At 57.3% G+C, this 16161-nt stretch overlaps 6 protein-coding genes across 6 annotated transcripts; 5 read left to right on the forward strand and 1 right to left on the reverse strand.

Annotated features, from left to right (window-relative positions):
- BJ171DRAFT_576978 (uncharacterized protein) lies at positions 1–1300 on the reverse strand (the record flags this gene model as incomplete). Its single annotated transcript, XM_053113781.1, has 2 exons — positions 1–414; positions 1049–1300. The coding sequence occupies 2 exons, from the start codon at positions 1298–1300 to the stop codon at positions 1–3; spliced, it is 666 nt and encodes a 221-aa protein (XP_052971441.1).
- A 1709-nt stretch (positions 1301–3009) lies between these two features.
- Positions 3010–6527, forward strand: BJ171DRAFT_595112 (P-loop containing nucleoside triphosphate hydrolase protein; the record flags this gene model as incomplete). Its single annotated transcript, XM_053114571.1, has 14 exons — positions 3010–3072; positions 3160–3230; positions 3455–3551; positions 3623–3854; positions 3942–4030; positions 4243–4296; positions 4455–4549; positions 4709–4816; positions 4913–4985; positions 5065–5143; positions 5244–5326; positions 5454–5886; positions 5957–6094; positions 6291–6527. The coding sequence occupies 14 exons, from the start codon at positions 3010–3012 to the stop codon at positions 6416–6418; spliced, it is 1743 nt and encodes a 580-aa protein (XP_052971442.1). The 3' UTR covers positions 6419–6527.
- Positions 6528–6704: 177 nt separating this feature from the next.
- BJ171DRAFT_116272 (nucleophile aminohydrolase) lies at positions 6705–7847 on the forward strand. Its single transcript, XM_053105493.1, has 2 exons — positions 6705–7119; positions 7424–7847. Exons 1-2 carry the CDS (start codon positions 6835–6837, stop codon positions 7727–7729), a joined length of 591 nt encoding a protein of 196 aa, XP_052971443.1. The 5' UTR covers positions 6705–6834; the 3' UTR covers positions 7730–7847.
- Positions 7848–8888: 1041 nt separating this feature from the next.
- On the forward strand, positions 8889–9309 carry BJ171DRAFT_486564 (uncharacterized protein; the record flags this gene model as incomplete). The annotated part of the gene is made up of 2 exons (XM_053109212.1): positions 8889–9141; positions 9196–9309. Coding segments are annotated over exons 1-2 (219 nt in total), but the record flags the coding sequence as incomplete, so codon positions are not given.
- On the forward strand, positions 9178–10320 carry BJ171DRAFT_486570 (uncharacterized protein). Its single transcript, XM_053109213.1, has one exon. The coding sequence runs from the start codon at positions 9496–9498 to the stop codon at positions 10021–10023; it is 528 nt and encodes a 175-aa protein (XP_052971445.1). The 5' UTR covers positions 9178–9495; the 3' UTR covers positions 10024–10320.
- Positions 10321–11866: 1546 nt separating this feature from the next.
- On the forward strand, positions 11867–14015 carry BJ171DRAFT_595115 (cytidine deaminase-like protein; the record flags this gene model as incomplete). The annotated part of the gene is made up of 7 exons (XM_053114572.1): positions 11867–11914; positions 12053–12128; positions 12219–12270; positions 12440–12724; positions 12904–13000; positions 13168–13523; positions 13664–14015. 7 exons carry the CDS (start codon positions 11867–11869, stop codon positions 13881–13883), a joined length of 1134 nt encoding a protein of 377 aa, XP_052971446.1. The 3' UTR covers positions 13884–14015.
- Between the last annotated feature and the right edge of the window lie 2146 nt (positions 14016–16161).

Consider the following 16161-nt stretch of genomic DNA (forward strand, 5'->3'; position numbering starts at 1 on the left):
TCAGAATAGCGCCAGAGGACTCTCTTTCTGGTCGCATATCTCCTTGTGTGCGAGCCAGTCCCGCTTCTGGCAGCGCCGTCCGCAATAGTAGCTCTTGGAGCAACGGGAGCACTTCCATTTGGACGGTTTGCGGCACCGGCTGCAGATGCCAAAAGACAGGAACATCGATGTCATGTCTTCCGACAGCCGGATGCGCTTGGACGAAAGGATGCTGAAGGTGTTGAGCCAGTAGTGGCCGTATGCCGAGACGAATGCCCGGACGTCGTCGCTCCTCCAGACGTCATAGAGAGACGGGGGCGGTGGGCCCTCGACAGGAGGAGAGCTGGCCTCCGTCAGACACAGCATGATGGTTGAGTGGCAGCCTGGACACAGTACTCGCGGGACCAGGCGGAATCCCAGACCGCCTCGGTTGGCCTAGAGTGAGGATGCGGGAGGGGCAGGCGGAGCAGACGTGCGATTGAGTTTGCGGAGCGGATCGGACGAGGCGGGCGAGGCCACAGCGACGGTCAGGGACAGGGATCGGACGGCATCAGCAGAAGAAAAGAGAGACGGAGAGCGCAGGAGCCGGAGCGGGATAAATCGACAGAAAGCTCGGAGCCAACGATGGCGATAGATGCAGGACAAGAAAGGGGGGATGCATGAATGGTGGTATCAAGTGAGCAACAGAATACAAAGTCACAGGGAAGAGTCAGAGCAGGAGGGTAAGCGATGAGTGCATCGACGGATGCAGCTGGGCAAAGATGGGCAAAAATGGATGAAGATGGATGCGGCTGGGTGAAGGTGGGTGAAGATGCACAACGGGAAGGCAATGCTAACGATATCCAATGACATTCAATCGAATCCATTCAAAGCTTCGAGGGATCGACGGCAGACCCGATACGCATACGACGGCAGACCGATACGAATACGACGGCAGACCCGATACGCATGCATCTGCCGACGCAGTTGCGCTCGTCGGCTCGTCATCCCAGCGAATGTCTCCGTCAGCATTCCACCATGCAGACAGACAGGCGGAAAGAAAGAAAATATAAAACAAACGGCTACGTACAGAGTCGGTCGAGTGGGAGATTGCCGTGAGCCTCTCGTACATCAAAAAGCCGCGGGTGACGCAGGTCTTGCATGCCGGACAGGCAGTGATGTCGACCCGGGGCCAGTCCGACGGCGAGGTGGTGTCGGCCGAGTCCCAGAGCGACGTCCCGAAGCGGGCGACATCGGTGTTGGAGACCTGGACGTATGTAAAGTCGAGGAACCGCAGGATAAAGACCGACTGAACGGCAGAGTGTTTGGACAGAAACTCCATGGCGAGGCCGCCTGGAAATTTGAGGGTCTTGGCTCTGCATGGCGAGAGAGAACGTGGAGGCGGTGACGGTAGCAACGGCAGAAAGGGTGGTAGAGGCGCGGATGGTGTTGGGAAGATCGGTAGAGGCGCAGAGGCCTGCACGAGTGACGGTGACAGGTCCGATGACGGCGGCAACGGAGACATTGACGACGACAGCGGCGACGATGGCAGCCGCGGGACGGGGTCGCAGGAGGAGCCTGCAATCGACGGCGATGGCGACGACGGCAGAGGTGAGAGCGGCAGGGAGCCCGGAGGAGGGGAAAGAGGAAGAGGGAGAGGAAGAAGAAGAGGAGGGGAGACAGGAGGAGTCGCCGGAACCGGTGTTGGAGTTGCAGGAGCGGCCGAATGGCCATGGCAACGGTGAGCCGAGTTCATGAGTGACCGCGATCGAGAGCGGGTCACTGGGCCCGAGGAAGGCCGGCGAGGGAATGGGCTTGGAGAGGCAGGCCGATCCGAGGGAGGAGGAGAAGGAGGAGGATGCAGCAGCCCCACAGGCAGGGAGGTTGCATCGAGATGCGAGGTTGGCGCCCCAGCGACGAAGCCGACGGCCGGCGACGGTCGCAGCAGATCTTGGTTGACGGGGCCAGTCCACGGGGCTATCAGGACGGTGATGACATCCGATTCCTTGAGGAACTCACGGGAAGGAGATTCCTTGTGCCTGAGTGGGAGATCCATAGGGGGCGGTCTGGTGTGGGCGGGAGCCAGGCCTTGCAGCAGCCAGGAGAAGGCCACGACGGAGACCACGACGGAGGCGAGATGAAGAGCAGACAGAGGTCGGCCTTTCTGGGATCGGGCTGGGTCTGCAAAGGCGAGCGCGCACGGTCGGGCTCCACGGGGGTTCCCGGCCCGAGGGGAGGGGAGGGGCGAGCAGGAAACGACGAAGAGGTCGGCGGGGAAGGAAGTTGCTCGGGGGAGGCGATCGGACAGATCGAGGAAAAGAAGAACTGGCGACGCAGAAAAGGCGGGGAGGGCGACGATGCAAACGGGTGTTAATATTGGCAGAGCGACGAGGAGCGATAAAACAGTAATGCAGAGTGATGCTACAGTAATGCAGAGTGATACCACGGTAAATCAGAGTGGTAAAACAGCAATGCAGAGTGGTAAAACAGCAATGCTACGGCAGTGCAGAGTGAACCGTCGCTGTCTTTCCCACCAGGCCGCGGCACACTCTTACAATCAATCCAATAAAAAACGGGACACCCGGGATTTTGACCATTCATCGAATATTTTGTTCCCCAATGTTATCGCGCGCTGGCCAGGACCATTCGCCAATGTGTCCAAGAGCACCATCCATCGCTGGCACTCCGAGACCAGTGTGCATGTCGATTGTGGAGACCGGAGAGCGACCGGCGGTCTTCACTCGGAGGCTGCCAAAGTGATATGTTCTATTTTATATGGCTTTGCTTGACGCAAGCACATCGCATACTACATGTTCATGGAAACGGCCGTGCTGTCCCGTTTTTTTTTTCTGAATAAAGTGTACTTTTCTGTCGATGGATTGCTCGGCCGCCATCGATACCAGCTGCGAATCAGCAGCAGCAGCAGCAGCAACAGCGGGCTCCACTTGGCGCCCTCGAATGTCTTGGGCGCCAGACCACCACACCACCACACCGCATCGCATCGCATTTCACCTCTCCAGACAAACCCATACTGCCCACTCTGTCGCCACGATGATGTCGCTGTCTGATTCCACGCTCGTGAAGCTCAAGGTCTCGAGCGAGGCCCGCCAGGCGGTAATGGTCAAGTTGTGCTTTCCAGCGGGCAGGCCGCATCCCTCGTCGCTGGATACCTTCTCCTGATATCTCCATCATCCGCTGCAGGAAGAGAACCGCATCGACCAGCGCAAGCGCAACTTGATGGTGCTTATCCTGGACCATCTGCAGACACACGGGTATGCATCGGAAGCGGCGAAAGCACCGGCAGCATCGGGAACCGAGGTCCAGAGCCCCTCACCCACACAGGCCGAGAGCGCTGTTGCTGGGACCAGCCACGCGTGCACTCTTATGCAATCCTCCATGCCCCGATCAGTCGGCATCCATGCGCCCTTGGGGTTGCTGTCCTGGTTCTCGCGCTTATCGGAGCATGCCACCCGTCTGTTCACCGCACACTCCTCAGCTATCTCGACACCGCCGATCGGCTCCAAAACGAGGCCAACATTTCCGCCAGCAAGGTCACCGCCGCCGACAACATCGATCTGCTCAACATCCTGCAGGTACCCAGGCACAGTCTTGCTCCCGCTGTCCTGGGGCTCGATATTCACCACGGACCGCATCCCGCTTGCAGGAATATGAGTCGTTCTATGTCATCAAGTTTGGCCGCCCACCCAAACTCACCCGCAAAGTGGCCTCCGACGACCCAAAGCGACGGACACCCCCGCCGCAGCGTCCAAAGCCGACCTTGGACGATCTGCCTCGCTATCGCAACCAGAGCGAAGATGGAGCCGGGAGCGCCTCGTCGGCTCCTCTCCCAAAGATCGGAACTGGCTCGCGACAGAGTCTGCGACAGGATCCGAAAGGTGAGCAGCAGTTGGGCATTGGCTTTGGCACTCTGCTGTGCTGGCCCGTCGTCGCTCGGGATTAATCGGACAGGACACACTTCCCAGACAAGGCACGATCTGGCCCACCTTCTTCCAAGAAGCCTGAGGGCACCAGCGAGTCTGGCCTCGACGGCGTGGTCGGGACAATGGCAACGGTGAGCAACAGCACTGCTTCTGAATTCGAGCGGATTGGGAGTACCGAGTCATTCGCAGCCGACATGGCTGTGTCTATGGCCATGGCGCTCGAACGATTCCGAGCTGTGGTGTTATCCCTCCGGCAAACGAGTAGTGCTGGGGCTGTTGCGAAACAGAAACCACATCGCCCGCGCACTGCCCCTCATTGCTGCAAGTCAAACATGATTCGCAGATGACTAGTCACAAAAAGGACAAGGACGCTCCGATGCCACAGCCGACCAAGGAGGTGTGTCTGTGCTGTGTCTGGTTGCCAAATCTTGTCGCCTGAGCCAGCGACTTTTGGGTCGCTGTGTCATCAGATCCTCTGCACGCCATGTCGATGGTGCAATGCCCACCACTCTGCAGCAACACTCACGATCCGCATCTCGTCTCACTGGCACCAAGGCGCCCGACGACGATCTCTATGCCGATAAGCTCCTGAAACCGCTCCCAGACTTTGGCGGCTCCGAGTTTCGGGAGCTTGCCACCATCATCACTCGGTAACGTGAGCCAATGCAGCCACCCACTTGCCGATGCAGCCACCTACGTGCCAATGTGGTCACCCCACCCTCGCTGCTGTGCTGGGGATGCCTGCTGACAGCCAATCTTATCGTTCTTCCCGTTGGTGTCGGCAAAACGGCCATCGCCGCCATTCACAGCGATATTTTCATGCAAAACCCCAATGTGCGATTCACCGACATTGCCGGTCTTTCAGACTCAAAGCGACTGCTGAAGGAGGCAGTGGTCTATCCAATGCGCTATCCAGAGTACGCCTCGATTCCGGACCGGAAACGCAGTTTCGGAATAAGAGCGGGACGGCTGTCGACGAATGGACGCTGATGCACCACGCGATGGCTGGATAGACTATTTACAGGGCTGCTGACACCGTGGAAGGGCATTCTGCTCTATGGGCCGCCTGGAACAGGAAAGACCATGGTAAACTTGCGACCATTTGCTGCTGTTTATTGCCCAAGCGATTCGATGTTGTCTCTGAGCCATCATCTCCCGCTCACAGCTCGCCAAAGCAGTGGCAACAGAGTGCCGTACCACGTTCTTCAACATATCGGCGTCCTCGATCGTCAGCAAGTGGAGAGGTATGGTCTCTGCCTGCGTTCGGATCCTTGGCTCTGAGCTGGATTGGCGTTCAGGATCACGCGCGAGCAATTCTGACGGGATCGCTGTCAATATCGACAGGGGACTCTGAGAAACTCGTCCGGGTGTTGTTTGAGCTTGCACGATATCACGCGCCATCAACCATATTTCTGGACGAAATCGAGGTCAGTCGCCCCGCCAGCTCGCTGAATCTTCACCTGCCTGTAGCATACGCATCGATGCACTGATGAGGGGGAGGCTTGATCAGCCATCGACCACTGAAGCCTACATCCACCTTGAACACGGCCCCAGAGCATCATGAGTCAGAGAACGAGCGACGGCCAGGAACATGAGGGCAGCCGCCGCATGAAAACCGAGCTGCTGATCCAGATGGATGGGCTCGCCAAAACCAACAGCCAGATCTTCTTCCTCGCCGCGACCAATATGCCGTGGGATCTGGACGTTGCCATGCTGCGTCGACTGGAAAAGCGGGTAATCGCTGGCCACGATCCGTCCGGGGCTCATGTGTTCAAGACCCGACACTCTTCCAAGCCAAAGTTTGGGCACACACTGCCTCTGACACTCGTCGTCGTCCCTCCAACACAGATTCTCATCGACTTGCCAGACCCCTCCGCACGCGCGACCATGTTTCGCCACTACTTGCCATCGGGGCAGCGGGACAGCTTTGACAGCTTGATCGTGTCCGAATCGCTCGACTACGAAAGTCTGGCAACGCAGACAGATGGTACGGCAGACGCTCGCGCCGATCGCAAAGGCAGATATGCAAACCAAGCTCACCGGGCTGTTTTGCACAGGATACTCTGGATCCGATATCAGGCTGGTGTGCAAAGAAGCTGCGATGCGACCGCTGCGGCTGCTGTTTGAGCAACTCGATACCGACGGAAACAAGGATGATTCAAACTCATCCACAAGTACATGCCAGAGGGCGGATTGTGAGTCCATGTGGTTTGCCTTGCTGGTTGCAGCGCGCACCTGTCCTTGCGATGCAAGCTTTCAGCGAAGCCGGAGAGCCATCAAGCACACTATGCTCGACTGTCCAGGCACCGATCATCCGCAGCGCCGTGGCTCTGCTTCGCGATTTGACACATTTATCTGTTCTGCCTCGGACCCTCGTGCTCGGACCCACAGTTTACAAATTAAGAAGACCGATTGAGATGGAGGACGTCGAGCTTGCAATCCAGTCCACCAAGTCGACCTCGACCGAAAAGCTTCAGGGGGCATATGAGCGCTGGCAGAAAGACTTTGGCTCTGTTTGAGGACCACTCATGCGAGCACGCGGGACGGACCCATCCCATCATGGAGCGGGCCCATCTCATAGATAGTGCGGACTCATCTCGGCATGCAATACATGAGCACTCGACCGATACACTGAACGAGTGAGGGAGCTGCTCCGAGGTTGTGCTGGCTGGATGGACTGCCCCAGGTTCCCACGCGCTCCCTGGCCGCAGCCGGCTCGAGTGGCTGGATCCGGCCGTCACGTGCAGCTACCCTGGTCGAAGCCGCCCAGCAGCGAGGCCGTTGCAAAGGGTCAATGCCCCCGACAGGACCAGCATCCGATCCATCGTCCCACAGGTTGTCATCAGCACCCGCCGGCCGCAAGCAACCGACCAGCGCCCCGCCTGCGAGCACCACACCACACCACACCACACCGCACGACACCCCTCCCCCAACCATGGAAGTTCTGCTCGGCCTCACTGGCAAAGATTTTGTGCTGCTGGCGGCAGACGCCCGAAGCGCCCGCAGCATCGTCGTCATGAAGGACGGAGAAGACAAGTCGCGAAACCTGACCGACAACATCCTGATGATGTACATGGGCGAGCCCGGCGACACCGTCAACTTTGCAGAGTACATCCAGTGCAACATCAAGCTCTACGGCATCCGAAATTCGGCCCAGATGTCGACCCAGGCTGCCGTGGCTTTCACTCGAAAGGAAATGGCGACGAGCTTGAGAAGCAGGGTATGGTCGTTGCCGCCGCTGCTGCTGGCGTTGCTGATGCTGGTGCTGGTGCTGGTGTTGCTGCTGCTGGTGTTGCTGCTGCTGCTGGTGCTGGCCTTCCCTTTTTTCCTTTCTCGCCCCAACCGATGCACGATCGCTTTCCTGATCGGGTGGTCATGGCCAGCGTTCATCTGTCGTGTTGCTGATGACAGCGAGCGAACCTGGGAGCCGCACCGAGGATGTGGGTGGGGTGCTGCTTCAGTGCATCGGTCCCGCCCGCAACACTCTCATGCTCTCGTTCCATCTTCTCTTGCCAACCATGCAGCATCCCTACCATGTCAACCTTCTGGTGGGCGGAACCGATCCGAAAACCGGCCACCCGGAGCTCTACTGGCTCGATCACTACGCCTCATCGCACAAGATGGACTTTGCCGCGCACGGATATGCCTCGTACTTTTGCATGTCCACCATGGATCGATACTGGAGGCCTGACCTCACGCTGGAGGAGGCCAAGGAGCTGCTCAAGAAGTGCATCGGAGAGCTGAAGGTCCGGTTCATTGGCAACTTCCCCGAGTTCAATGTCAAAGTCGTCGACCGAAACGGCATCCGAGCAGAGAAGCTCGACTTGTGAACGAATACAGCTGCGGGGGTGCAGAGCTTTCCTCCCCTCCTCCCTCTGAAAAACAAAAACAAAAAATGGCGTCGAAACGTGCTCATTATCACTACGGCAGTCCATGGACATGAAACCCGATGATCTGTCGGCAATCGAGGCTTTGGAGCGGGTTTGAGTGAGCACGCTCTTGAATACACCCGGTCGATCTCCATGGGGCAGCGATCGAGGCCTTGGTGCCCCGGTGCGAGAGTGAGATGTGCAGTCAACCACTGTGCGAATTGTGGCTCCTTCGACACCATGGCAGTCGGAGGTCGACGAGTCGCCATGGCAACCAAACGTCCGTATGCGTAGAGGAGGGGGCTGGCCTTTCTGCACATCTCGTGCACTGCATGGTGTCAGTTGTTGATGTTGAGATCCTGCTTGGATGTCGTCGTCGGGTCAGGTGCGGGTCCGAGTGGGTGTCGAGTGCAGCAAAATCCTGGTCGCTCCGTTCCGTCATGCGCGACACTATGAAAAAATTTCTTGTTAATAAAATGAGCGAGAACGAAACAACGCGCTCTCGGGGCCACCTCGGTCGGCGAGAAGAGCAGTCTCTGGCGAGAGACCCCCGAGGGAAGGCGAGAAGCCTCTCGCCGTCACACACACACACACACACACACACACACACACACACACACACACACACACTTTGCAAGGGAGTCAAACACCTCCCATCGACCATCCCAAGAGGGATGGCAACCCCGAAGTGGACTGCCCAGAATATGGGCGACCCGGCATCCACTGTAGAAATACTCAATGAACAGTGCGAGATACTTACAGTCTATCCAGAAATAAACGGGACAGTCACTTTCTGGCTTCTGAAGCCCGCTGACTGACTTGTAGGCCCAGCGGGTAGGCCATGGCATTGCACTCCTGTCTTCGTTGGCAATCGAGTGGTTTTGGTTGGTTTGGGAAGCACAGTCTTGAATACACTCGGTCGATCTCCTGTGGCGATGATTGACTGGCATACCGAGATCATATTCCTGGCTGCATTGATGTCTCGATCCCACAGCGTATGGCAGCTTGCACAGCTCCGGACAAAGTGTGGTTTCTCGATATCAAGATACTCGGGTGACTCGAGTCGCTTGGCTTCCCGACAATGTGAGCACACCTGGGATGTGTTGAACTCGTTCACCGAGCACACATGGATCTTGGAGACGGATCGGTCTGGTGGTCGTCTCTGGTGGTGGTGGAACTGCTCGAAATACTGAGCGAACCTGAGTCTCCTGGGACTGGATGCATATCCCTTCCCCTGTTTCCAGGATGCATTCCCAAAGGCAATCACGATGTCGGTCTCCTTTGGTGCCTGGTTGATGACTTGCTTGCACATCTCGTGGACAGTGCGCTGTCGCTTGCTGTGGAGATCGAGTCGCTTGAACCGCCGTCGCCGGGTCAGGCTGAAGTACAGCTGTTTCTCCAGCATGTCTCCATCGAACACATGGTAGATGTATCGCAGGAAGGAAGCCAACCCAGGGATCTTGGGACTTGGTGTGGTGCTCATCCATTCCTGCAGACCAAGGATCTTGTGGGTGCTCTGGATCCACTTGGTCGCCTGGGCGGTGCCACATCGATGCTGGTACTCCTTGTTGGAGAACGACACGATCTTCTCGTTGGCATGCTGTGCCTTGGTCACCTTGACACCGTCTCGCTCCTGGATGGATGGTTGACCGGGTGCCCGAATGACAGCGGTGAAGACTGATCCTACTCCAGGGTCGATCCCGATCCATGTGGTCCGAGAGTCGTCAATGGGACCGACCCTGGTCTGGATCTTCTTCTCGGGAGTGAGCTTGGGTGTCTTGTCCGTGGATTCTGGCTTGGCATCAGGGTCCTGCTTCAGAATCTTGTACCTGAGCGTGGTGATCGAGCACCCGACTCTATCGGTGGTGATCTCGCAACCAAAGAGCTGCTTTCCCTTCTCCCTGGCACCAAAGAGTCTCGGATCCAGCTTGAAGTTGGTCTGCCAGAAGGTCTCTTGCTTTGTGGTGTCGTTGACCTTGGTCTTCAGGTCGCCCCACTTGAGTCCAGTGCCAGTCTGGTATCCATGGATCTCCCACAGTGCTTTGGTGTCGAGCTTGACATACTTGGCTCGGGCATCGCAGAGTGGGACCAAGGTGCACTGTGCTCGAGGGATGTTGAGGCGCTTCTTGGTCTGGGCAAGCCGGTCGGTGAGGCGCTTGATCCGTTTCATGTTGATGGTGATCTGCTTGCACACCTCCTCGTGCTGGGTCTGGAGTGCTTCGAGTCTGTCAGCCCCGATGTGGTGGATGGGTTGACACATCTCCTCGTTCAGTCGTCCACGCTCTCCTTTCAGAACATCGGTATCCCTCGCGAGCCTGGGAATGATCATCTTCTGAAAGACCACCATGAAGAGGGCCTCCTTCAGGTGGGTCAGGCGAGAGACCTCACTGACCAGAATTGGTACGACTTTGTACAGGCTCTGGTGGCTTTCGTACCGAAACTCATACAACTGGTCGGCATGGTGGGCGAAGGATTTCCTCAGATCACCGAGGAGTGTCTTGGAGAGGGGATTCTCCATCAGCTTGACAGTTGTCGACGTGTGTGTGCCGTTTCACATCCTTGGGAGCAATCAGGGCCAGGTTGCAGAATCGACGGAGGAGAGACCAGTAACGATCGAGAACGTGGTTCTCACAGTTGACAGCATAGGTCTTGACAGCCAAACCAAGGACCTGTGAGCCAGTACCCTTTGGGAGGGCCACTGGAGGCAGGATACACGTCTCACTCCATGCACGTCGATACAGCTCATATGTGTCGAGGAGGTGCCTGTCCTCTTCCGGGGTGTTCGTCCTGACACCCACTGTTCCTGTCTGCACCATATTGAAGCACTTTCGAACAAACGAAGGTGTAGTTGATGACACGGTGGGGAGGGTGATGCCCTCGTCCAAGCACCGCCTGAGATGCAGCTCCAGGAGACGAGATGCTTCGTACTGCACGTGTGTCATGGCCCGGACAGTCTCCTCGATCTTGTCGTGCAAGGTGTCGTTCTTGATGATGGCGTCCAGAGTGCACTTGATGATCGAGTAGTCGGCCTTGACTTGCTCGTTTGGGCCACAGCCAGGCAAGGTAGAGCTCCAGAGTGGCTTATAGAAACGGCACTTTGGGGTGTTGCTTCTGGCATGGCCCTCTTGCTTGCACGTGGCACATACAGGGACCTTGGGTGCTTGGCTGACCATTTCAGCGACCGAGGCAGGGCTGCTGTCGATTCTGGCTGTGCACTTCTTGGTGAAGGGCCTAACATGGTTGGTCAGGCCACAGGCACGACACGATTTGATGGTGAACTTCTTGGCCACAGGAGAGTCATTGGGTGATCCCGGGTCGGGATCGGGGGGTGTCTTTCTCTTGGGAGCCATCTGGCGAGAAAATAGCAGCGATGGCTGGTTCTTGTCAGGAACGGAGCTGGACTTTGGCACCAGACAGCTGATGGTAGTCGAACGGACGGTCGTAGGACGAAGGGGAGTGTATTCAATAGGCTAAGGGCAGGATACAAGAGGCAAGGTGAGGTGCTGGTTCTGAGGCCACAGCACCTCGTTTATATCTCTAAACGCCGTCCTTGTTCACCGCAGATTTTTCTTCCACTACAAGGGAGATTAGTTATCTGCGACGGGGGGAGATTAGATCCGAACGTTTCCCTCGCCCGCCGGGAGGTTTCATGTCAGTGCCTTACCCAACATTGCACATCAAGGAAACAGGACACGGGTTGGGGCGCCCATGAAACCATCCACCGGGCGTGGGAACGCGGTTCATGACAGTTCTGCCCTTGGGGAAGAAAAATTTTCCTCAAATCCAGCGCATTTTGGGCTGGCAGAGATGCTCACAGTGGCGTCCTTGATCCAGATCCAGAAACGCATCGCTCGCTCAATCAGTCGTGGGAAGACATCTTGTCAAGGTGAGTCTTGCCTGATAGCCAAACGATCATGTCATCTCGCTGACACACAGCCACGCTTGACTAGGTTTCCAACCAGAGAGATAGATGGTGGTGGTTCTTGTCCGCAATCGGAGTGGAGCTTCCAACAATGATACAATTGGTCATTCCTCCACACCAATGCCCACCATCACCGTCAATCGGCTCAAGACGATACCAAATGCCGTCAACCGACCATGGCCGGATTCCAACTTTTGCTGCTCCACATTCGACGTGACTTTCAGGTGACCGAGATGAGCAGCCGTGAGGGGCCGGAAAAAATTGATAGTGCGAGTCAACACAGACCCGATCTCAGCACGATCGCAAGTCGCCTCCTCAGGCAATCGCTCCCCCGATCCGACAACTCCTCGCACAAACAACAGGCCATGACCGAGTCTGACCCCCGAACGGCCCTGATCCCGGTGCTCTCGGATGATTACAGTCGCACTCTCGAAACAAGTGAACATTCAGTCGCTCAACTCAATCCGCGCAATGGCTCCGGAGAGAGTATGTGCGGTTGCTGACGGATGCCTCGGATTGCTGCCCCAGTCGACGTCTTTGTTGTCGATGTCGAGCCCAAGAGCACGAGCACCATTATCAAGTATGTTGCGCATCCGTCCTAATCCCCCGAGCTTCGGGCGTGTGGCTTGAATCGAGGCCAACAGCCAAGATCCATCGATGGCAGAGGCGTTGGTCGTAGCCGACCCCACAACGGCACCTGGCATTTGAAACCGAATCTCCATGCTAAATTGGAAACCCTCTGGATGCAGGCTTATAGGCAAGGAGTATCCATTGACAGCCTTGCCGCACATCAAACGGATCAAGCGAACGCCGCCCTCCGAATCCACCACCGGTGAAGCGATCCTGACGATCGTTCTGGCAGTCGCAACCGAAACCACGGCCGAGCAGCTGAAAACCCTCTTCCAGGCACATACAGCTGCCCTGAAGAGCGACCTGCGGATACAAAAGGTGCCGAAGCATCCGCCGCTCACGCCGGCGCAGTTTGACGAATGGAAGAAAGTCTGGCCGGTCTCGTTCCACGATCTGCAGAGAAGGTATGAGCTCCCGGTTCCATGCGTGGGCATAGCGCGGGCCGCCAGGAAACGGATGCGATCGTTGTCGTTGTCGTTGTCGTTGTCGTTGTCGTGCGTCCCCCGATGCTGGTCGGTCGGCCAAGAGAGTTAGGCCGAGGCCGGCACGCTCTCGCATGATGCTGACACGGCCATTTCTGCAGCAAGGACGAGGAGTTTGACTGGTCCTATCTCGAGCGGGCCAAGCAATGGATGGACATGGCAATCGACGAAGCCCTCACCGCAAAGCAGAATGGCGAGGTAAACAAGAGGCCGAGGAAGACAATATCCTCGGCATGCTCAACTGCATCCACATTCCTCGTCCTCCTCGTCCTTTTCCTCCCACACACAGCAAAGATGCGATTCGGAATCATGGAGTATGCTTGTACGAGCACGGTCTAATACCGTCGATGTGGACACTTGTTCAGCGGCCAGTTGGGGCCGTTCTGGTCGATCCGCAGAGCAACAAGTGCATCAGCCGCTCACACGACTTGCAGATCGCAGGCGCATTCAAGCTCAAGCACGCCGTCATGAACTGTATCGAGGAGGCCTCGCAACTGGAGCTGTCATTTCGCTCGGGAAAGGTCGGAGGCCTGGACGAGTACCCTCGCAAGCGCAAGTCACCCGAGGACGAGGACAACAGGGGCACCGAGGGCACTGGAAGCATTGCGGGCACTGAGGCTGAAAACGGCTCAGCGATCGTGCGACCGGATGACTTGGACGGAAAGTCGGGATATCTATGCAACGGTCTGGATCTGTATGTGACCCACGAGCCGTGTGTGATGTAAGTAGCTGTGGAAGAGGCAGGCATAGCATCACGCCGCTGCACATCATTGCCACAGCCCGGCTGTCGACAGGGACGACGAAGACTTGTCGTCAGTATGAAGTGCCACCAAACTGACCCAAGGCGGCCGGATGGCCCAGGTGCTCGATGGCTCTGGTACACTCGAGAATCAGCCGAGTCTTCTACTGCTTCCCACAGAGCTACGGCGGCCTCGGCTCGGCTTACAAGATTCACACACACCCGTCAATCAACCATCACTTCAAGGTGTACCGAGATCTGCAGGCCGATCGATGCCGGGACGCAGTCGGTCCGCTGGGATATGAAATCGGACACGTTGCATCCAAAGTGGGCGAGCCATAAGCCGAGCAAGTACTTTTGTGGTCCAAGTACATGCGCCTGGAGCCTACGACGGCACTTCCGCACCGTTACGACCTATCCACGAGCAGCCCCGATTCCCTGGATCTTGAAGTTGATTCGACCATGCCACTGACGTCTGAATACACACACTCCTCACAATCAGCCAACGATATGCAGTAAATTTGTCCTAAATTGGACTGGAGCACAATTCGCACTGTGGGCCCTCCCCCGATACAACATCTTGGACGGGAGCAGGGCTGTGGCCATGGTGCGCCAATTCAGGCGGAATTCACACCTTCCACTCCTCCCCCTCAGAGTAGACAACAATGGCGCCCCGATCAGGTGAGCAGTTACACTTTATTCAGAAAAAAACGGGACAATATAGCCGTTTCCATGAACATGTAGTATGTGCTGTGCTCGCGTCTAGCAAAGCCACAAGAAATAAAACAGATCACTTTGGCAGCCTCCGAGTGAAGACCGCCGGTCGCTCTCCGATCTCCACAATCGACCTGCACACTGTGATCATGTTGCGCGCCGCGTTGACGTCGCGATTCCACACTGTCAGGCAGCTGGGATTCTTGCAGCTCCTGACAAAGTGGGAATTCGCAACACTGGGCGCATCGAGTCCTTCCAACCGAACTGGCTCCAGGCACTTGGAGCACACTTGCGAGGTGTTGAACTCGTTCGTCGAGGCCACCTTGACGCTTCCATGATGGTGATTGGGACGGCGTCGGTGGTGCTCGAACTGCTCAAAGTACCGAGCAAACCGCTGCCTCCGAGGGCTGGATGCATAGCCCTTGCCTTGACGCCATGACGCATTGCCAAAGGCGATCACCACATCAGTCCGTATCGGGGCGTGCTTCAGGACGGCCTTGCACATCTTGTCAACGGCCACTTGGCGCCTCTTGTGGCCCGTGAAGCGATGGTGACGGGCCTTCTTGCCAAGGTGGAAGTCGAGCTGCACTCGCAGCTCCGGTCGCAGGACATGGGTGAGATGGACCTTGAAAGCCTCCGAGGACGACACCTTGGGCGAGGGGGTGGTCGACATCCAGGTCTCGATGCTGAGTCGATACTTCATGGTGTTGCGCCACTCAGTATTGGACGTATGGCCACACATGTGCTGGTAGTGGCCATTGGAGAACGAGACCACCTCGTCTTGGTGACCCGGTGCTTGGATGACCGCCGTGAAGATGGAGCCGACTCCAGGATCGATGCCAATCCAAGTGGTGCGACCGGGGTCTGGGTCGCCGATGTGGGCCTGGATGCGCTGCTCGGAAGTCGGAGGAGGCTCGATGGTCTCGGTGCGATCGGTTCGAGGCAGAAACTTGACGAGACCGATGGTGCATCCAATGCCATCGGTGCTGATCTCGTAGTTGAACAGCTTGTGATTGATATCCCGCTCTTGGAAGAGGAAACTACGCAGCTTGAAGCAACTGCGCCAGAGACGATCCTGGTTGTTGACACCGTCCTCACCTTCTTCCTTGAGCTTGTCCCTGGTGAGGTCAAGGCGCTTCTTTGGACCCAGGAGCTCCCAGAGAGTGACCGTGTCAATCTTGACATACTTGGCCCTTGCAGTACAGAGAGGGACCATCGTGCACACGGCCGGAGGAGTGTCGACGGCGAGCTGCTTGAGTGCCCAGTTGATCCTGGCGGCCAGCTTGTTGATCTTGGACTTGGTGGTGCCGAGCTCAGACTTGGCCGTGGTGAACCTCTTGTCGTCGGAGGGAATGCCTTGGGTAGTGAGCTTGTCCAGCTTGGCCTGGCGCTGCAGCTCGGTGACTCGGAGGGCGGGCATGTCACAGTCGATCCACTTGTGGACATTGTCGACCATCTTGTCTCGGGCGAGGATTCTCACATGGTGTGAGAGGCGATGGAGGGCCCGGAAGCGGTCCTGGTCGCTGCTGTACCGAAACTCGTCCAGGACGTGGCCAAAGTCTGGATAGAGGAACTCGAGATCGGCCTTGGGTGGAGTCTGCCCTGGTTTCTCGAAGAGCTCGAGACAAGCCTCGATGGCTTCGTGCTTATGCTTGTTGGCTGGGAAGACGGCAGCACAGAAGCGGCGAAGGAGTCGCCAGTAGGCCAGGTCGAGATGGGTGGTGCAGTTGGTGGCATAGGCATTGACAGCCAGGGTGAGAAGCTGACTGTGAGCACCATCAGGCAGACGAGGGGCCGGAGGCAGGTCTGCGTGCCGAGTGGTCTGGTAGTCGCGAAAGGAAGCGACCAGATGCTCGTTGTATTTCTCATTGTCCCCGGTCGGGGAGAGGGCACCGTCCTGGACGAT

This window comes from Polychytrium aggregatum (genome assembly GCF_025602895.1).
Source record: "Polychytrium aggregatum strain JEL109 chromosome Unknown BJ171scaffold_2, whole genome shotgun sequence".
Lineage (NCBI taxonomy): Eukaryota > Fungi > Chytridiomycota > Chytridiomycetes > Polychytriales > Polychytrium > Polychytrium aggregatum.

Coding starts and splice junctions, on each gene's coding strand:
- BJ171DRAFT_116272 (XM_053105493.1), top strand. CDS start 6,835: ATGGAAGTTCTGCTCGGCCTCACTGGCAAAGATTTTGTGCTGCTGGCG. Junction 7,120..7,423: donor CGACGAGCTTGAGAAGCAGG/GTATGGTCGTTG, acceptor CCAACCATGCAG/CATCCCTACCATGTCAACCT.
- BJ171DRAFT_486570 (XM_053109213.1), top strand. CDS start 9,496: ATGGGACCGACCCTGGTCTGGATCTTCTTCTCGGGAGTGAGCTTGGGT.